The 20,806-nt window shown below is 42.3% G+C and overlaps 1 protein-coding gene across 8 annotated transcripts in view; it reads left to right on the top strand.

Moving 5' to 3' along the window:
• ZKSCAN5 (zinc finger with KRAB and SCAN domains 5) overlaps window positions 1-20,114 on the top strand; it is a 25,109-nt gene extending 4,995 nt beyond the window's left edge. For 6 of the 8 annotated variants that reach the window (XM_006941958.4, XM_045047837.1, XM_003998465.5 and 3 more), the window contains 5 exons: window positions 1,903-2,041; window positions 6,396-6,478; window positions 6,758-6,893; window positions 12,983-13,597; window positions 17,077-20,114. In XM_006941958.4, coding sequence (XP_006942020.1) covers window positions 1,903-2,041; window positions 6,396-6,478; window positions 6,758-6,893; window positions 12,983-13,597; window positions 17,077-18,200 — 2,097 coding nt within the window. In that variant the 3' untranslated portion in view covers window positions 18,201-20,114. The remainder of the gene's footprint in view (window positions 1-1,902; window positions 2,042-6,395; window positions 6,479-6,757; window positions 6,894-12,982; window positions 13,598-17,076) is intronic. The other 2 variants (XM_006941959.4, XM_006941960.4) reach the window with 2 other exon arrangements.
• The last annotated feature ends 692 nt before the right edge of the window (window positions 20,115-20,806 follow it).

Below are 20,806 nucleotides of genomic sequence, written 5' to 3' on the forward strand. Positions count from 1 at the left end.
CCCTAGGGAGAATCAATACCTTTATGTTGTTACCTCTTCTTGTCTTTTCTTACTCATTTAACTTGACCCTCTACCTTCTTGTTGCTAGGGTCACACTCTCTTAAGCTTTAATTTTGTTGTTGTTGTTGTTGTTGTTGTTGTTGTTGTTGTTGTTAGAACAAAGAAACAAAATCATGAGATCTTAGGTCACAAGAGTTTGAAGCTAATTAAATTTCCATCATTCTTTAGAGCCACTGTGCTTCGGTGTAAGGTCTCAATCTCATTACTCTTTATCTCTGGGTAAGGGGTACGTTAACATTCCAGGACATTCTCAAGCTCTTCAAGTGGTTCAGCTCACTCCATGAGGCAAGTGGGCAGCAGAGGGAATTGCTCCTGACTCTCAGCCAGACCCTTGGCTATACCGAATGTCCTCCAGATGGGAATGTCTGAAGCTTTCTGTTCTGTCAGGACAGAAAGTAAAAGTTCATGGTGACATCTAGTTGCTTCTTTTTAAAGCCTAATTTGGGATATTAATAAAGAAACTTTGCCCTGCTTTTTTATAGTAATAAATATTCAAAAGTACACTTAAAAACAAGAAGTATTTTTTAAGTAGAAGATTGGCAGCAGATATGTGCATTTACCTCTAATTGTGATATACAGCCCATCTTTGGAAGGACACAGAGAAAAAAAAATTCTTATTGGTATCAGGGATTTGAGGCCCATAGAGGGGATTTTCTTAAGGACTTCCATGGCTTGCTTTGTTTGCCTTTCTCTTTGTCTGCTGTCTGTGTCCCCAGCATTGTTCCTCAACTTTATCTCCAGGAAGTTACTGTCTCTGGCAGGCCCTTTTAACAAGCTTTAAACTTTACCCTTCTCCTTGGTTTCTGTGTCCCAGTCTCAGGGGACCTGAAGGGCTGCTTTGCTTCTTTGGTGCTGATGTGCCCTGCGACATGCTTGGCATCATCTTAACTCTTATTCTGAGCGGCTCCACAAGGACACACACACTTCCACGCAGAGTGATCTTTGCCACAACTGTTTTGCAGCCGCCTCTTAATGTAACTCCCGTACCACATTTCGCCAGTGCCAAGAGGGTTAAAATTTAAAGTGCTTTGAAACCTAAGGGAGGGGGAGAGGGGGGTGGCAATTCTGTCTCAATGCAGGATCTTATTACCTGCTAGGATGCTGCTGAGTTAGTAACTTCCAGAAAAGACGGATTGTGGAGACGGGTTGTGGCAGAGTAACTGCGTGTCCCCTAGGGTCGAGCAAGAGCCCAGAACAGAAACAAGGAGTACTTACTTAGCATGCTGGACAGGAACCAGCTCTTGTCTTAGTGTTGGTCTGTCTTGAACCTGGTCTGCTAAGGAACTGAGTGTGGCTTCTTGAGCTCTATATTGACCTTGACAACTTGACTTCTCACTTCTCTCCCCTCTTCAGTAAACTTGACCTACCCTGGCCTTCTTACGGTTCCTTGACCACATCACACACCTATCTTCTACTTGAGAGTCTTTGCTTATGTTGTTCTCTTTGCCCAGAGCACTTCTTACTTTTCCCCTGGCAGGCTTCTTTTGCCCCGGAGCTGTTTACTTCAGTGACACTTTGTCGGACAAGCCTTCCTTGTCCACCTTCTCTAAAGTAGGTTCTCATCTGTTATGTATTAGGGCACTACTTTCTTCTCCTTTCTAACATGTAACAGTCTGCAATCATGCATTTATTTGTGCGTTGATATGTTTAATGGAAGTCATCTTTGACTGGAAAGAAACTGTTTGTTAAGCCACTGTTATGGCTTAAGCCATCAGTGTCTGGCTCGTTGTAAATGCACATTGTATATTTGGCAAAGGAGTGAATGGAAGAATAGTGTGAATTTACTGGATTCTTTCTTAGCCTTCTCTACAGTGTGCTGATTGGTGTGATTGTGCTTGTCAGATCGTGGTGTGTCCTGAAGTGCTTCCTCAGAAGATGGTACCACCTGGAGTTGTTCAGGAGTCCCCCAGCCACCAGCTCCTGTCTGTGGACCCCCCATCTGAACAGGAGCCACAGAAGCCTCATCTTCTGGAGGAAAATGGTGAGGACCTACGATTCAGTGGAACAGATGGGGCTAGAGAGCGGGCATCCTGGTCTTATGGGTAAGCGGTATCTGTATGAGCGAGACTTTGGGCGGGTGGCCTTTCTGCATCTGGCAGCACTGTGAGGTTGGGAAGGGCTGGGGACCCAGAATTGAGTCCCTGGCATGCAGAGAGAGTGAGCTTGCAGGACGGCTAGGATGCGGTTCTGTTTGAAAGCCGTAATGCAGATGACGACAGTTCTAAGTACAGGCACTGTCAGAAGATCTACAGAAGTCTTTTACAAAAGTGTCATACTTGTTTTACAGCAGTTTTCCAACTCTGCACATGTTTTGTTATCTCACTGCTTATGTAAGAACAGCTCTCCAGTTTCTAATTGCATCCATTCATTTCTGGCTGCTCATTCACCCACCTTGAAGTCTTACTTCAAGCAGTTGCTTACCATGACCTGTAGAGCGTTTGTTCTCTCCTTCTCTTTCTCTCCTTCCCTCCCCCCCTCTCAATTTTATCAACTTGTATTAAACATGTGAAGAAAGAAAAGTGAACTGCCAAGTATCTTATTTATGGTATGTGTCCACAGGTCTATAACCCTAACCAAACCCTTGCTATGAGATATATTTTAGGATTCAGAAATTTTCCGATTTAGTAAGGGAATATGACTTATATACCGTACATTACAGTACCAGCGGGATTTGAGGTGGGACTCCACAGTCACGCACATTAGTATTTCGCCAGTGAAATGTATATGTATTTACAGTAAGGGGATTAAATCCAGACTTTAAATAGCTTCACATCAGTTCTGGTCAGGTTTTTCTGTCAAATTAGTTCAGTGTCTACCTTACTGAAAGGAAGGCTTTTGGTATTTGGAGCTTTGGGATTTCAGAATTGTGGAGAAAAGTGTCATGAACCTGTATTTCCAGGTTTGGCCCCTGGCTCTCTTCTCGGCTCCCTCTAGTGGTCAGGCCTTTCACTTTACATGCTCCGGGGCCCTGACCTTTTCCAGCTTTTCTTTCACTGTGGGAGTGATGATAGAAGCAGCAGCAGCAGGAATCACTTACGTTAGTGTTTACTACGTGTCCGCAAGTGTTCCAACTGCTTTACCTTTGGGAACTCATTAAACCCTCTGTTTACCAGAAAAACTAGTCTTCACCATTTACCATCTGGGGCCAATGGATCCTTTTTATTATATATACATACACACACGCCTATATACACACGCTTACATACATACGTATATATGTCATTTTACAGATCATTTACAGAAGAATCAAAGGCTAATAAAAAATAATTTTAAGGAACTTTTAATGAGAACTGAACCTTTTTATTATCAAGTACATTTTGGTAATAGAAACATAAAAAAATGAAAGACCACTGTCACACAATACTATCCCTTTAGCGAAATGAATACTGTCGCTTTAGCAAAGTGGGATGGTCCAGGGTCTTGTTGCAAAATCTTGGCCTGATGAAGTCCTTCCTGTTGAATAATTCGCTGGATGAGAATGTCATATTTCCTTTTCAAAATCTAGTGTTTATCGTTGATTCTTATGTTTGAGAAAAGTTACCTCTGATAGTATTTGTAGACTCCTTCGAAGATTTCCCCTCTGGGTTCAGTTTCGTCATTATTGTGTAGCGTGTACTTCTCTGTTCTTCATATTGTCTTCTTACTTCATCTATTAAAAGTGCAATGTTATCTGCTGCACATTTTCTTTTCTTTGCTGATATGGGTGGAAAATGAAAAATTCTGAATTTTCAGTCATCCTCAGTGAGAGCTAAAAACAGGCGTCAAAGTCTTATACCTTCTTGATGATGATGCAAAGCCCTGGGCAGTGAATTTAATACTTGGAGAATAGTGAAGAATGATGATTTATTTCACTATTACATCATCCTAAGTATTTCTTTTATTCTCCTCTATTTTCTCATTATTTTAGTTTTTTTGCTATCATTGGGAATAATTAATGAGTAATATTTAGTAAACATGTGGTAATTCATAGGATGATGAATTAGAAAAATGTTTTATGATATAAGGAAAATAAGATCACTCAGATCTCAAAATCTACCCTAAATGTGTAGAAGAGTCCAATGGATCCATATAGAAATTACAAGACAGAATGAAGTTTATTCTGTTTTTTTTAATGTTTATTTATTTTTGGGAGAGAGAGACACAGAACATGAACAGAGGAAGGGCAGAGAGAGAGGGAGAGGCAGAATCTGAAGCAGGCTCCAAGCTCTGAGCTGTCAGCACAGAGTCCTATGTGGGGCTCGAACCCATGAACTGCAAGATCATGACTTGAGTTGAAGTCTGACGCTTAACCAACTGAGCCACCCAGGCGCCCCAGGTTTATTCTCTTTTTTAATAATACTAAGATAAATTTTCATTTTGTTCTTTAGTAGACCTCTAAAGAAATAAGTCATGTAACTCTAGTCTTTAAAAATAGTTAAAACTGTTCAAAAAAGAAACCCCCAATCCCAAATTGTGTTTAATACACCTAGTTGGCACACCAAGGGTTAATGCTCGCACTAACCCAGTGGAATAGCTACAACTGTTATACTCATGTTAGAAATGAAGCAGCTGAAGCCTAGAAAGGTGAGGTAATTCTTTCAAGGTCACAAAGCTGTTAAGTGGCAGAGCTGGGGTTCTAACCCCAGCAGTCAGGTCCAAATTTATACTTGTATCTTTCTGAGCTGGGCTGCCCTTGCCTTTCCACGAGTCCCTCCCAGGTGCAGACTCCTGTCCTCCGAAAATACTGTTCTCTTCCTTCTACTGGCAGCGTCTCATCACACCTTCTGTTCTAGGAGCTGCTTCTCTCCCCTGCCCTGTTAGCCAGACCCAGTGTCTTTTTTTTTTTTTGGGGGCCAGTGTCTGCCTTCTGAAAAAATTGCTATGTTTGTTTTGTGTTTGTTTTGGTTTTTGATTTTTACACACTGGATTCCTTATGCCTTTGAGAGCACCAAGGGCTGGTTTCCAGGCCCTGGGACTAAGTTGAGCTTGAGAGGGGCAAAGTCATTTGCTTAAAAGCTAAAGAAACAGAAGCTTTCATAGAAACTTCATAAAATTGGTATAGTTGTTTGGAATGTAATTATTATAAGTGTTCCAATTGTAATACTTAAAATCAAAATTGCTGTTTGAGTATAGACTACATTCATCCCTTTCTTCAAGTCTTACTTTGACTCTTTAGCCACACTTCTGGTTTCAGATGCCATCTTGGTTTCTGGCTTTCATCTCTTAACCATTATGTCCTTTTTGTGTCATTGCCTATTACTTCCTAGTTCTTGGACGGAAGCAAGCTACATAAGCACATACATCTTTGGGATCAGGGAAACCATAGCAGTGTCCAAACTGTCATGCTGAAGGTTTATACTAGGTGAGTCTGTCCAAATCAGGGCATACATAGACAATGAGATCGTATGCACCATGAATCTTGGACAAAGAACAAGCAGAGGTGACAGCAGGGGGTCAGAAGGTCACTACCATCTAGGCATTGCACATGCAGTTCACTCTGCCTGGAAAGCACCCTCAACACCCTAACCATCCCCCACCCCCCGCCCCCGCTACTTCCCAGAGTCACTTCTGTGGAAAGGCTTTCCTGATGCCCCACCTCCCACTCTCCACTCCGTAGGTGCCCTGCCTCTGTGCTTCTATAGGAACTTGGGTGAATTTCAAGTATAACACTTTTACCCTGAGCAGGAAGTAAGTAAGGTTTATGTGTCTGCATTCCCCACTAGACAGTGAAGTTTTTGGAAGGCAAGAATTGTTTTCTGCCTATTCTTATAACACGTGACTTAGTGCACACTAAATGGCTATCAATCGACCATGGTAACTTCTTGAAGGAAGAGAATGTGGGCTAAGGCCTTGCTGATGAAAGCGTGGCCCAGGAAGCAGCGCCAGCATCACCTGGCTTTGTTAAAAGCGTAGAATATGGGGGCCATTCCAGAACTTTTGAGCCATATCTTCCCTGTACCAAGACCTCCAGGTGATTTTGTTTGCACATTAAAATTTGAGAAGCCCTAGGCTCTCACTAGTGTTTCAGCTTCACAAAGATGTGGGACAGGTTATTCTTTGAGATGACCAGATTTGATCTTGGCAGAGCAGATTGAATCCCTTATAGGTGAACGGCACAGTCTGAGGTCACCAGCAGGGATTAGCCTGACCAGAGCAGGGAGTCTAGTTTTTTTGGGGGAAGGGTCAGTGTCGTTAGGTGTGGGAGGAGCCACAATGTAGAGGGTCTTGAGAGCCAAGTAGAAACATTTGGCCTTGCTGCAGCAGGGCCCCATTGTGGATTCTTGAGCAAAAGTGGAACATGCTGGCAATTGGAACTGGGCAAAGATATTCTGACACCTCTTTTTCTCCCCCCTCAGCCCTACCTGCTCTCCAAGTTCCTCCCCTTCCCCTGAAGGACAGCCAGGAGCTGACAGCCTCACTTCTCTCAGCTGGGTCCCAGGTGAGCCGGCGTCCCAGTGCCCGCAGTGAGGACCCGTGTCTGTTCTTGGACGAGGAGCTGCCCTAATCCTGACTCTTTATCAGGAGTTCTGTCTCTCACTACAGACTGGGCTCATCTTGGGTTCCTACTTGAATGTCTCTTCCTGTTCCACCCCATGTGCCCCTCTCCTCTTTGAAGCACAGTCCCTCCTCTGTTTTTTCCCTTCATGCTCCCACTTCTTCCCCTCACTCCAAATTTGCACATAGGGAATGGGAATTTAGTGGAGATCTCATGTTTCAGAAGTTGGTGAAAATTGAAGATGTGGCTGATGTGGCTGTATCCTTCATCCTGGAGGAATGGGGACATTTGGACCAGTCTCAGAAGTCACTCTATAGGGATGACAGGAAGGAGAATTATGGGAGTATTCCTTCCATGGGTAAGAATTATTTCATCTGCATGGATTAGGACATCTTCATTTTGTTACAAAGAGTATTTCTGGCACATCGTATACAAGCATGTATGTTTTAATTACTATGACTTTGTTTATTTATTTATTTTTTTCTGTGAAAGAGTAAATCAGTGTTCCTGGTTTTTTGTTTTTTATTTTTTCTTATTCAGCTTATTCTGATTATTTCCATCTTAATTAGGGTATGATTGAAGTCTGATGATACTTAGGGGATAGTATTTAGAATCCAGCAAATGTTCTCTTTTTAGTGCTTTAAAATAAAAGAGCTCAATACTAACAGGTTTTGCGTTTTAACAGATTTGTAGTAGTCATTGTACTCTATTCCTTGACAAATTGAATAATTCTAACTGAATACTTCTCACTTGCAAAAACATCTCAGACTTTGCTGAATGGCCATTTATTAGAGTATATTTGACCCTTGAACAACATGGGGTTAGGCCCACCCCCCACGCAGTTGAAAGTCTGAATATAACTTCTGACTCCCCCAAAACTTAACTACTCAGAGCCTGTTGCTGACCTGAAACCTTACTGCATAGTTTATGTATCATATACCATGTTTTCTTATGTGAAAGTGAGCCAGAGAAAAGAAAATGTTGTTAAAATCATAAGGAAGAAGAAATACATTCAGAGTCTGTTTTTATCAAGAGAAATCCACGTATAAGTAGACCTGCACGGTTCAAACGTGTGTTGTTCAAGGCTCTTCTGTAGGTATTACAGTGACTTTTCTCCAAGGCACAGGTGGCTAGTTGTTCACTCCATTTCCATTCTCAGATCACTGGTGCCCATTTCATGATGTTCACCTTGGCATCTACATTTTACATGTCCCATCCCTTCTTGAATTTGTGTCCCAAATGAGATTTTGAACCTGTTCCTAAATGACGATCCTAGAAACTGATACTCATTTATGCTGCCTAGAGCATTATAAAAGTCTCAGCACTGTGGCAAGCATTTTGAAACTAACGGCTTTTCTGCTTTCGAATGAATTCTTTTAGAAGAACCACTATATATCAAGCACTCTAGTAGACTTTAGATGAAAGACATATATAATGCCAAATTTCCTTTTTTTAAAAAAAAAAAAGTTTATTATTTATTTAAGTAAACTTTACACCCAGCGTGGAGCTCACACCCATGACCCTGAGATCAAGAGTCACACCATCCTCTGAGCCAGCCGGGTGCTGCATATAATGCCAAGTTTCTTTTGAAAAGCATTATACCAGTTTATGTTGTCGTAGGGGTTTTAGTTCACTTACAGGTTTTTATTTAAAAAGTAAAATTGGGGTGCCTGGGTGGCTCAGTTAGGCGTCTCCTTTCAGCTCCGGTCATGGTCTCATGGTTTGTGGGTTCGAGCCCCACATCAGGCTCTCTGCTGTCCACACAGAGCCTGCTTCAGACCTTCTGTCTCCCGCCCACAATCCTCCCCCGCGCCTCCCCTGCTCACACGCATGTTCTCTCTCTCAAAAATAAAAACTTTTTAAAAAATAAGCAAAATTGACTTCTGCTCTTTTAAATTTTACATTTCTTCTAATACTAGCGATATATATTTGTATTTCTTTGACTTATTTGTACTGGCCCTCTGTGGCTTTATCTGTTCACATCTTGGTGGGGGTTTTCATCTCAAGGAATTATTTATGCGGCACATATGTTATATGTAATGCAAATACTTTTTCAGTCTCTTTAAATTAAATGCCTCACTTGTCTAATTTCAGTCTGGTAGTATCATTTTATCTTTTTCAGTTACTTTGCAGGGATTTAATGGGTTTTAGGATTTCAGAACTTGGTACAGTTATTTTTTTTAAAAATATGTTCAATGTATGTTTATTTTTGAAGGCAAGAGAGAGACAGAGCATGAGTGGGGGAGAGGTAAAGAGAGAGGGAGACACAGAATCTGAAGCAGGCTGTAGGCTCTGAGCTGTCAGTACAGAGCCTGACGCGGGGCTTGAATTCACGAGCCGTGAGATTATGACCTGAGCTGAAGTTGGACGCCCAACCAACTGAGCCACCCAGGCGCCCCTATACAGTTCTTTTTTATACCATTCTCCAAGCAATTTTAAATTTGTACTTTCTGATTTTTTAAAAAATCTATTTGTTCATTACAACATATTTATAACTCTAGTATCTTCTTCTACATTAAGAACATGTTTGATGATTTCTGCCCCCTTAATAACATCTCTGGGAAGGCCACATTAGATTATTTTCACACCAGTGTGTTCCTGATACCCTTGAGAAGGTCAAGTTTTTTTTTTTTTTGCTTAATTTTTTAACGTTTATTATTTTTGAGAGATAGAACACGAGCAGAGGAGGGGCAGAGAGAGAGAAAGGGAGACAAAAAATGTGAAGCAGGCTCCAGGCTCTGAGCTGTCAGCACGGAGCCCAATGTGGGGCTTGAACTCATGGACTGTGAGATCACGACCTGAGCTGAAGTTGGTTGCTTAACTGACTGAGCTACCTAGGCACCCAGAGAAGGTCAAGGTTTTAAAAGTATCCATCAGATCCAGAAATGAGATTTAAAAAAATAGATGTATCTTGGAAACAGCCATTTTGAGGAGTGTCAGGACATTGGGGAACAAAAGACAGTTTCTTTGTAGGTTGCAAAGGAATTTGAGAAAGCTATCATAAGTAAACTTCCAAAACATTGTGAAGGAAATGGGAAAGAGGGCTGATCAGTGCAAGAGTACAGGCTTAGATGGATACATTAGTTTTGTATGTTTTCTTTGTCAATGGCAGATTTTTTTAATGTTTATTTTTTAATGTTTATTTTTGAGAGAGAGACACACACAGAGTACAAATGGAGGAAGGGCAGAGAGAGAGGGAGACAGAATCCGAAGCAGGCTCCAGGCTCCAAGTGATCAGTACAGAGCCCGATGTGGGGCTTGAACCCACGAACCGTGAGATCATGACCTGAGCCAAAGTTGGACGCTTAACTGACTGAGCCACCCAGGTGCCCCTTTAATGTTTATTTTTGAGAGAGAGTGTACAAGTGGGGGAGGGGCAGAGAGAGAGGGGGACAGAGGATCTGAAGGGGGCTTTGCACTGACAGCAGTGAGCCCAGCAGGAGGCTCAAACTCACAAACCATGAGATCACGACCTGAGCCAAAGTTGGACGTTCAGCCGACTGAGCCACCTAGGTGCCCCTCAATGGAAAAGTTTTAAACATACTTGAATGCAACTGGAAAAGAACTAGGAAGGAGTGAGTTTGAAACATTGAGACAAGGAAGAACAGATCATTGATGAGGGCAGTCCCTGGAAAACAGGATGGCATGAGGAGGTCCAAGATCCAGAAGGAAGGCTTGGCCTCGGCCAGGGAGAGAGAGAGACACCTCTTCTACCAAGAGGCAATGGGAGGGTGACAGGAAGGCTGCCAGCAAGTTTTTGATTGTGGCTGTAGGATGTTCAAGGAGCTCTGGAGTGGATAGCTTTGACTCTGAAATAGGAGACAGTCACCTGTTGAGAATGAGCAGGTGATGGAGGAAGTGGTGAAGCAGAGGTTCGTGTGCAGTGGAGAACTTTGGTTTGGAAAAGGGTGTACATGCACGTACTAAACCATTCTGCAATAGTATGAATGGGTATAAGGTGAAAAGTGAGTCACCTACTCCGATCCTCAATCTTTTGGTTTCCCTCAAAGAGGCAATGACTGTTGCCAGTTTGTGGATTGTATCTCTAAACATAGTCTGTATATGTGAGTTTTTGCAAAAATGATAGCATACCATACACACTACTTTTTAAGTAACAGTGATATATCTTGGGGGCCACGGTGGAGAGATATTTTGATGTAGCTGAAGAGAAAAATGATCAGGGAAAGGAGCCATCCTTAGGAATGTAGAATGCCAGACAGGGCACTGGTAAGGTTGAAGAATCTGTAAAGCACCACATCTGCCTGATTGGGTGTTTTTGTCTACACCCCACCCCCCACTATTGCATTACTTACCAGCTGGGCATAGCACTGAGCGAGGAGCACAGTTCTCTGTCAAATACAGAAATAAATCAGGAGAATCAACAGAAAGCTTATCATGTATGTGGAGAAGAAATGGGGAAAGAGGAAAAAAGCAAATCTAAACCCATTTATGTACCAACCCGTATAATTGCCTTCTCTGGAAAAGGGCAGTTAATAGTACCAAAGAGGTGTGTTGGGCTAGTCTAATTTTTCAAATTTGCCACTGGAAAAAGAAAGCCATGAGCTTTTTTGACTTGTTGGAAGGGAGAGAATTCTAATAATACAGTTAGCCTAAGCGGATGTGAATAAAAGAAAAAGTATTACTGGGATGATGGAGATTACCTGCCTATTTAAGTGGGCAGGAAAAAAACGTGTCAAAGGTCTGGTTTTGTGATAGAATTTGTTTTGATTGTATGTTTGTTTCTACTATTAATGTTTTTTTTTTTTTAGGAAGAGAATTAAGTAAAAGGAGTTATAAGAAATTAAAATCAAAATTTTCTTTATGGTATAAGAATTATAACTTCTCACTGTGTCAAAAAAGGATAGTGATAGTATCTACCTCAAAAGGTCATTGTAAGGATTAAGTGCCATAAAATTGTAAAGCACTTAAAGGCACAGTGCCTGGTCCACAGTATGCATTCAGCAAATATTAGCTCTTATTACCATCATTATGTAATATTTGAAAACAACTTTTCTGTTTATAAAAAAAAATCTTATTAGAAAGCTCTTAATAGGCTATGATCTCTCTCTCTCTCTCTCTCTCTCTCTCTCTCTCTCTAGCATATAAAAAATAATATTCCCTGTTTTTTCATGATGGAAGATTTGTCTGTGCAAAGCATATTAAATGTCGGTGCTTCAAGGGAAGTGTAGGTTGCTGATCCAGTTGCCCAGGGACATGATTGCCATGTGTTCAGCATCTGTACTCACTAATGACTATTGGATGTTAAGCTAGCTTTTGACAGTAGTAGATTCTTCTCTGGGTATAGAAAGAGTATCTTTTTTCCTTTATACTAATTCATACCAAACTGAGATTCTTTGGGGATTAAAAAAGCTGGAAATATCTTTCTTCTCCAGGCTATGAAGAAACAGGAAGAGGAAGGTGAATTTTGGGTTTGCTGCGTAACCCAATAATCACATTTTATTAGGAATATTTATTTATTGGGGCGCCTGGGTGGCTCAGTCGGTTAAGCGTCCGACTTTGGCTTAGGTTATGATCTCATGGCTTGTGAGTTTGAGCCCTGCGTCGGGCTCTGTACTGACAGCTCAGAGCCTGGAGCCTCCTTCTGATTCTGTGTCTCCATCTCTCTTTCTGCCCCTCTCCCACTCACGGGCTCTCTCTCAAAAATAAACATAAAAAATTTTTATTTATGTATTTATGTATGTATGTATGTATTTATTTATTTATTCATTCTTGAGAGAGAGAGGCAGGGTGTGAGCAGGGGAGGAGCATAGAGAGAGGGAGACACAGAATCTGAAGCAAGCTCCAGGCTCTGAGCTGTCAGGACAGAGCCTGATGTGGGGCTCGAACTCACGAACTGCGAGATCATGACCTGAGCCGAAGTTGGACACTCAACCAACTGAGCCACCCAGGCGCCCCTAAAAAAAATTTTTTTAAAGGAATATTTATTTATTTATTTCTAAGTTTATTTATTTTAAGAGAGAGAGTGTGAGTGGGGGAGGAGCAGAGAGGGAGAAAGAGAATCCTAAGCAGGCTTTGTGCTCTCAGCATGGAACCTGACACAGGGCTCGATCTCACAACCCTGGGATCATGACCTGAGCCGAATTCAAGAATCGGATATTAACTGACTGAGCCACCCAGGCACCCCTTATTAGGAATATTTAATACTGCACAGATATGCACAAACAGGTACTGTAAATACCACACCAAGAGGTTATCACCTTCATTAAATAGAATGACTGGTCTCCCAGTCATCTGTTTGATGCAACTCTTCGTCCCCCAGCCTGTTTCCTCTTGAGGAATCTTCATCCTATCTCTGTGGCATAAGGCTGCCTTTACCAAGTCATGCACTGCTAGCATGTGTTGCTTTCGTAATTACCCGTATCTCTCATTTTCTTTCTTCCAGTATGGAAAATAGCTAATTTTTCCATTTTCTTTCTATCATTTCAGATTATGAGTCTAGGAATGACAACGTGGAACTCATGGTAAAGCAGATTTCTGATGATGCTGAAGCCCACTGGATGACGTCAGCAAGCACCGAAAGAAATGTTCCCCAGAGTCAAGGGTTTGGAGAAGTTAGTGACCTTCACGGCATGGTAGAAAGGTGGCAGGTAAACCCCGCTGTGGGGAAATCAAGGCAGAACTCTTCCCAGAAAAGAGATCTTGGTGCCATCACAGATGCTAACCGTAAGCAAAATACAAGCACAAGTGGCGAGAGAGGTCACAAATGTAACGATTGTGGTAAATTTTTCCTTCAAGCCTCAAACTTCATTCAACATCGGCGAATCCACACTGGAGAAAAACCGTTTAAGTGTGGTGAATGTGGGAAAAGCTACAATCAGCGTGTGCACCTGACACAGCATCAGCGTGTCCACACTGGCGAGAAACCGTACAAGTGTCAGGTGTGCGGAAAAGCCTTCCGCGTGAGCTCGCACCTTGTCCAGCATCACAGTGTGCACAGTGGGGAGAGACCCTACGGATGTACCGAGTGTGGGAAAAACTTTGGCCGGCACTCCCATCTGATTGAGCACCTGAAGCGCCACTTCAGAGAGAAATCCCAAAGATGTATGTAATCAGCACTTGGTGTTTGGAGAATAAATGCAGGCAAAAATGGTTTTCTTAGCTTAGAGCAGCAGGACAGATGGGTTGTGTACTGGGGACAGTAGCTAAGGGGCAGAGATCATCGTCCATTTTGTTACGATTTATGTTGTAACTCATTGTCCAATTAGTAGGCAAAATTCTGTGTCCTCTCCACCGTCCCCACAACTTCCCTCTGCCCAGAGGTACCTGCTTTCAGCTCTCTTGCCTGTTTCTTAATTCTGTATTTGTAAAAATACGGCTATTGCCTGACTCACCAATTTTATTTTTTTTTTTAATTTTTTAAAAACATTTATTTACTATTGAGAGAGAGACACAGAGCATGAGCATGGGAGGGACAGAGAGAAGGGAGACACAGAATCCGAAGCAGGCTCCAGGCTCTGAGCTGTCAGCACAGAGCCTGATGTGGGGCTTGAACTCACAAACCGCGCGATCATGACCTGAGCCAAAGTTGAGCACTTAACCGACTGGGCCACTCAGGCGCCCCTGACTCACCAATTTTAAATGTTATCTTTTTCCTTTCTGTTGTAGTAAATGAGGGTTTTGGCTCTCTTGGATGCTTCCTTCCCTCTTTCCCTTTTTCCCAATTTAGACTATTTTACTTATTTTAAAACAATAAAGTAATCCTAGAATAGGAAGTTTGGAGGAAAAAAAGCAGGAGGAAAAAAAATCACTCATAATCCCACCATCCTAATATAACTGGTATTCTCTAGCATGTTTCCTTCTATTTTTTCATAAGCTTATCATTTTAATTTTTTTAATGTTTTTATTTTTGAGAGAGAGACAGAGCACAAGTGGGGAGGGGCAGAGAGAGAGGGAGACACAGAATCTGAAGCAGGCCCCAGGCTCTGAGCTGTCAGCACAGAGCCCGACACGGGGCTTGAACTCACGAATTGCGAAATCATTACCTGAGCCAAAGTTGGACACTTAACCGACTGAGCTACCTAGGCACCCCTCATAAGCTTATTTTTATGTAGGTGTACTTGTAGAGTACAGTTAAATATTAGACACACATTGTTCCGTGTGGCTCAGCCCTCGTTTGTTATTTATTTATTTTTTTAAATTTATTTTGAGAGAGAGAGAGAGAGAACACACGTGCATGTGCGTGCATGTACCAGCACGGTAGGGACAGAGAGAGAGGGAGAGAGAGAATCCTAAGCAGGCTGTGTGCTGTCAGCACAGAGCCTGATGTAGGGCTCGATTCCAGGAACTGTGAGATTATGACCCAAACTAAAATCAAGAGTTGGACGCTTAACCAACTGAACCACCCAGGTGCCCCACCTGTTTGTTATTTCTGACAAGCTGCCACTCTGTGGGCACATCAACACTTAATTGTTCCTCAGTTGAACTTTTAATTTTTTCTCTTTTGTCCGGATAACTATACCTGTGCCTTTTTTTTAAATATTTAAGATTATTTCCTTATAGTAGATGCCCAGAAGTGGAATTAGTGGATGAAAGGCCATAAACATTTTTATGGGTCTTGATAAATATTGCCAAATTGCTTTTTCAAATAGTGACCCCTATGAGAATGTCAGTTTTACTAAATTTCTCCCAGCGTTATCAGAAAAAGAAGTTTTTTTTTTAACAAAAACACAAATTGAGTAAGCAAAAGAGAAGTCTTTGCTGTTTTCATCTTCATTAATTTGGTTATCAGTAAGGTTGAACAATTTTTCCTATTTACTTATTTTTTTTTTTTGTTAACTATTCAAGTGACATTAAACTTATATAAGGATGAGATCACTGTCACCTATGCTGTGAACTTAAAGGCTCCTCTTAATATTTTTCACATGACTCTTAAAACTGTCTTATAAGTATTTATTTTTAAATTCTGCCTTTGGGGTGCCTCGGTGGCTCAGTCAGTTAGGTGTCTGACTCTTGATCTCAGCTCAGGTCTTGATCTCAGGGTTGTGAGTCCAAGCCCTGCATTGGGCTCTGTGCTGGGTGTGAAACCTACCTAAAAAAAAAAAAAAAAAAGTAATAATAATAAATGAGTGAATGAATGAATGAAAGAATTCTGCTTCTGATGTCCCCAAGCCCAGCTACCTGTCATTCACATTAACAGTCACCACCACCTTTTCCATCATGCAGTAGAAGTTTATGAAGTTCACAATGTCTTTAAAGTTGAGGTGACCTTAGCTATCTCCTCGGCCGGTTCTATCCCTTCTGCTTGGTGGATTCCTCATTGGGGGAATCCATCCAGTAGCACTCCAGACCTGGAAAGCATTTATTTTAAAATAGTCTCTTTTCAGGGTGCGTGGGTGCCTCGGTTGAGCGTCCAACTTTAACTCAGGTCATGGTCTCATGGTTTGTGAGTTCAGCCCCACATTGGGTTTTCTGCTATCAGCATGGTGCCCACTTCGGATCCTCTGTCCCCATCTCTCTGCACCTTCCCTGCTTGTGCGGTCTCTCTCTCTCCCTGTCAAAAATAAATATAAACACTAAAATACAATAATAGAGTCTCTTTCCTTTTGTATCTTCTCTGCAGTTGTTCTTATGACTAATTTCCTATTAACACTCCCTACCCCTGCCCCCAGCATTTTTTTTTTTAACGTTTATTTATTTTTGAGACAGAGAGAAAGCATGAACGGGGGAGGGTCAGAGACAGGGAGACACAGAATCTGAAACAGGCTCCAGGCTCCGAGCTGTCAGCACAGAGCCTGACGTGGGGCTCGAACTCACGGACCGCGAGATCATGACGTGAGCCGAAGTTGGCCGCTTAACCGACTGAGCCACCCGGGTGCCCCTCCCCCAGCATTTTTTGATCAAAAGAGGATATTTTGCGTGCTCATTCAGCCATAATTATGGAGAGCCTGTAGTGCTGGTCTCGGTGGGGGGGGGGGGGGAGCGGGGGCGGGCAGGAGCGGACAAGAAAGGCAGTGAGCATTCACAGGTTCAAGCTGTGGGGGAGGGGGAAACTGCAGATGTAGTGACGGCTAAGGGCGAAGAGAGTGGAGATTGATGTCTCACCTACCCTCTTGACAGTAGTTTTTCCTGACTCGTTTCTCTTTTGCCCTGGCTCCTATTCAGGTGTTCTTTCCAATTCTATATCCCCCTCATAATCCTTTGCTCCCCATTCCTCCAGTTTTTGTCTGCTTGCTCCATCCAGCTGTGTTTTGTTCTGTCTCATTCTGTCTGCCTGACCCATGTTTGCATTTCAGAATGCCTCTCTCTCCTTCCTGTATAGTCAAAGTGTGCTACTCACGTTAGCGATAGCCTAGCCTTGGCCATCCTCACCACCCTGCTTAGTGAGCCCCTTCATCTCCTTCTTTTCAGTGGACAAATACCAAAAGTTCTTTTCACTCCCGCTGGCTCAGGCATATACACGTATCCCCCTTTGTCACTGCCCTTCCATCGTGGTTTCACCTGATTATCCTCTTTTTCCTGGCAGCGTATCCTTCTTCTGTAAAAGAACTGGTGCCATCTGCATCTCCTCTTTATTCTTTCAGGCAGTGACAAAAGAAGTAAGAATACAAAATTGAATGTTAAGAAGAAAATTTCAGAATTTTCAGAAGCAGACGTGGAACTATCAGGAAGAATCCAAAGGAATGCTTCTCAAGTGCAAGATTTTGGAGAAGGCCATGAACATGCAGGCAAGTTGGATAGAAAGCAGGGAGTTCCCATGAAAGAGATACTAGGACAGCCTTCTTCAAAGAGGATAAATTTCAGCGAAGTCACATACGTGCACAAAAAATCATCCACAGGAGAGAGACCACATAAATGTAATGAATGTGGAAAAAGCTTCATTCAGAGTGCACATCTGATTCAACATCAGCGAATACACACGGGGGAGAAGCCATTTAGGTGCGACGAATGTGGGAAAAGCTACAATCAGCGTGTGCATCTGACTCAGCATCAGCGGGTCCACACTGGTGAGAAACCCTACACCTGTCATTTATGTGGGAAAGCATTTAGAGTGAGGTCTCATCTTGTTCAGCATCAGAGTGTGCACAGCGGGGAGAGACCCTTTAAGTGTAATGAGTGCGGCAAGGGCTTTGGGAGGCGGTCACACCTTGCTGGGCATCTGAGACTCCACTCTAGAGAGAAATCCCATCAGTGCCATGAATGTGGAGAAATCTTTTTTCAGTATGTTAGCCTCATTGAACATCAGGTGCTCCACATGGGTCAGAGAAATGAAAAAAATGGCATTTGTGAGGAAGCATATAGTTGGAACTTGACAGTGATTGAAGATAAGAAGATTGAGTTACAAGAGCAGCCTTATAAGTGTGATATCTGTGGCAAAGCCTATAGTTATAGTTCAGACCTTATTCAGCATTACCGAACTCACACTGCAGAGAAAACCTATAAATGTGATATATGTAGAGACAACGTTGGCCAGTGTTCCCACATAAAACATCAAAAACCCTACTCCAATGTGAAATCCCATCAATGTCATGAATGTGGCAGAGCCTTCACTCTGAAGTCCCATCTTAATCAGCATCAGAGAATCCATACTGGTGAGAAACCCTTTCAGTGTAAAGAGTGCGGAATGAGTTTCGGTTGGAGTTGCAGCCTCTTTAAACATCTGAGAAGTCATGAGAGGACAAATCCCATAAATACCTTAAGTGTCTAGATGTTTCTGGTGTAGAACAGCTCTTACTCAAGTTTAGGAAAGCCTTCCTAAGGGAAACCTTACTTCTATATTGAATGTAATAACAACAACTTCAAGCATTTTCTCCAGCATAACCTTCAAACCTACTGATATGTTGAAATCCTTCAGTTAGAACTTAGGGACGCTGGAGAATCCACAATAAATAGATATGTTTGCTTTCCCCATCAAGAAATGCTTTTGTTAGCAGCTTCATGCTTAAGGATCTAGACAAGAGAGCACCCATGGATAATGGTGGATGAAGGAAAGCCTTGAGATGACACTCATTCTTCTGTTGAATCTCAGAACGTTGACACTGAGAAAAGCCTCATGAATGCAGTAGAAATAAGCTTTATTTGTAGTTTCTGCCTTGTTTGACAGCTTCTTCAGGGAAGAACACAGTGAAGGGAAGAGAGAACTCTAAAGCATGATAGCTATTCTGGTACCTCAGCAACCAACCTTTTCTAGAAATGATTATCCCAGCCACTAGAATGCTCCAGCCATTCTTCTCATCTTGAGTATTAAAGCCTTTGAAAAGAAATCGACTTAAGGTATTTATATTCTGGCAAAATTGGGGTTCAGAGGCTGGATGGTATGTGTTCCTGCTGCATTATTTAGTCTCAGACTTCTCCATGAAACCTCTACCTTGTTTTTGTTTTGATTCTACTAGTGTCAGTTGGCTAGGAGTTAAGTGTGTAAATTCAGGAGAGAAACTGTGTTGGTTGGTCACATCTTGAGGAGAAGGGAGAGGGACCTTAGGGGAATAGAGAAGAGAAGACAGGCCAAACTGTGGGCTGGTTTTTATTATGTTACCCACAAGAAAGAGGGCAGCTGTATCCAGGGAAGGAATTGGACCAAGCTGAATTAAGAATCTTGGGTGCAAGCAGTATGTGTAGCAATTCCCAGTTGGGCTGGAGATAGACCTGCAGAAGATAACAGCGTGCAGAATAAGTGTCCGTTTGAGTTGCAGTTGGGTTGGAAAGTAAACAGTCATTAGGAGAAGAAAGGTACATGGTCTGGTTAGCCCTGCCTTGTGGGAAGGAAGGTCTAGGGGAAAGAAGATGACATGGGATAAGTTAATTTGAGCCTCTTTGCTAGAGACAGGAAGAGAGTGTGCCTCTGGGCACTGCTTCTGCTGACTGCTGGGCTTACAAGAAACACCCAATAGATCCTGTTGACTGTGTATGTTGTACGCTGGTGCCCTGCCCAGATCCCCTTACCAAATTGGCCTGCCTGTCCCCCAGTTACTCTGAGTTTTAGCTGCTGGGTGCTCACCACTCTCCTCCTCCTCCAGACACTCTGGAGAATTGTCCTCAGATGATGGGAGCTGCCTCGCTGGAGTTATCTGCCCTCCACACCCCCTAGTCAGTGGCATTAATATGGGGTCCAAAAGGCCGATTCCCTAGGTCTCAGTGGGGGATGGGAGAACCCGTGGTTCAGTTTATGCTCCAGAACCCTCCCTTTGTGGGTCAGGCCAGACTTTATCTGAGACTACATCCATGTGTGAGTATCACAGGGCCTCATTAGTAGCATTTAAGGAGTCCCCTGCAAACAATCACAAATGAAGGTCCAGGTGTAAGACTTAATTGAGAACGAAAACTGCAGTGAAGACTGTCGTTAATGTTTATTGAGGATTTACCATGTTCTAAACATCATGTGCTTTACGTGGATCGTCTTGAATCCTCGTATTAATGAGGTGGTTTTACTTAGCACCCTCATTTTACAGTTGGGAAAAACTGAAGTTTCGAATAGTTCATTCAGTTGCCCAAAGTCACGCAGCCAGTATGTGGCAGAACTAGCATTTGAACCCAGCCAGACCACTTTGCCTCCAAAAGCTAAGCTCGTAAGCACTAACCTGTATTATGTCTTACATTATTAAACATCAAACATTACAAAGTGGTGAAACTCTGTTTTTGTTACCTGTGTGAAAAACTTTTGACCCAAGATAATGATAAAATCATAAAGTTAAAGAACCTTGAAAAATTGTGCTGGGTCCCATGCGATCATCAAACCCAACCTCCCACCTGATGGAGGAAGCCCCAGTTTTCTGGCACGTGCATGTAATAGATGCTTAATAACTGTTAAACTGGAGGAGACATTGGCCTGGCAATTGGTCATCCAGTTTCTGCATGAAACCCTTTCAGTATTAGGGAGTTCATTGCCTCCTAAGGCAGGCTCTTACATTTTAAAACTACTCTGCTCACCAAAAATGTCTTTCTCAGCTGAAACTATATTGATCTATAGTCTTACAGCTTTCTCTCATTGCTCCTAGTTGCGAAAAAAAAAAAAAAAAAAAAAACCCACCCAAAAAACACAAAAAAACAAAACAAAAAATTTAAGACCTTATGATTTGAATGTTTGAAAAGTTTTTTGCTGTTACTCAGTCACCACATCCATCATAGCCTTCTCTTCCAAACCTCCAAACTCCTAAACAAAGTATTAGAGTTATACATTTTATTTCCTTAAGTTTGGACAATTTAGAGCAAGATTTGTTTACTTGAGGTGCTACTTCCTTGTCCTTGTTAACATTAAAATATTGGAAAGGACTAAGGCAAAAAAGGAACAGAACAGAATCTGTGTTCCAATTACAT

This window comes from Felis catus, chromosome E3 (assembly GCF_018350175.1).
Source record: "Felis catus isolate Fca126 chromosome E3, F.catus_Fca126_mat1.0, whole genome shotgun sequence".
NCBI lineage: Eukaryota > Metazoa > Chordata > Mammalia > Carnivora > Felidae > Felis > Felis catus.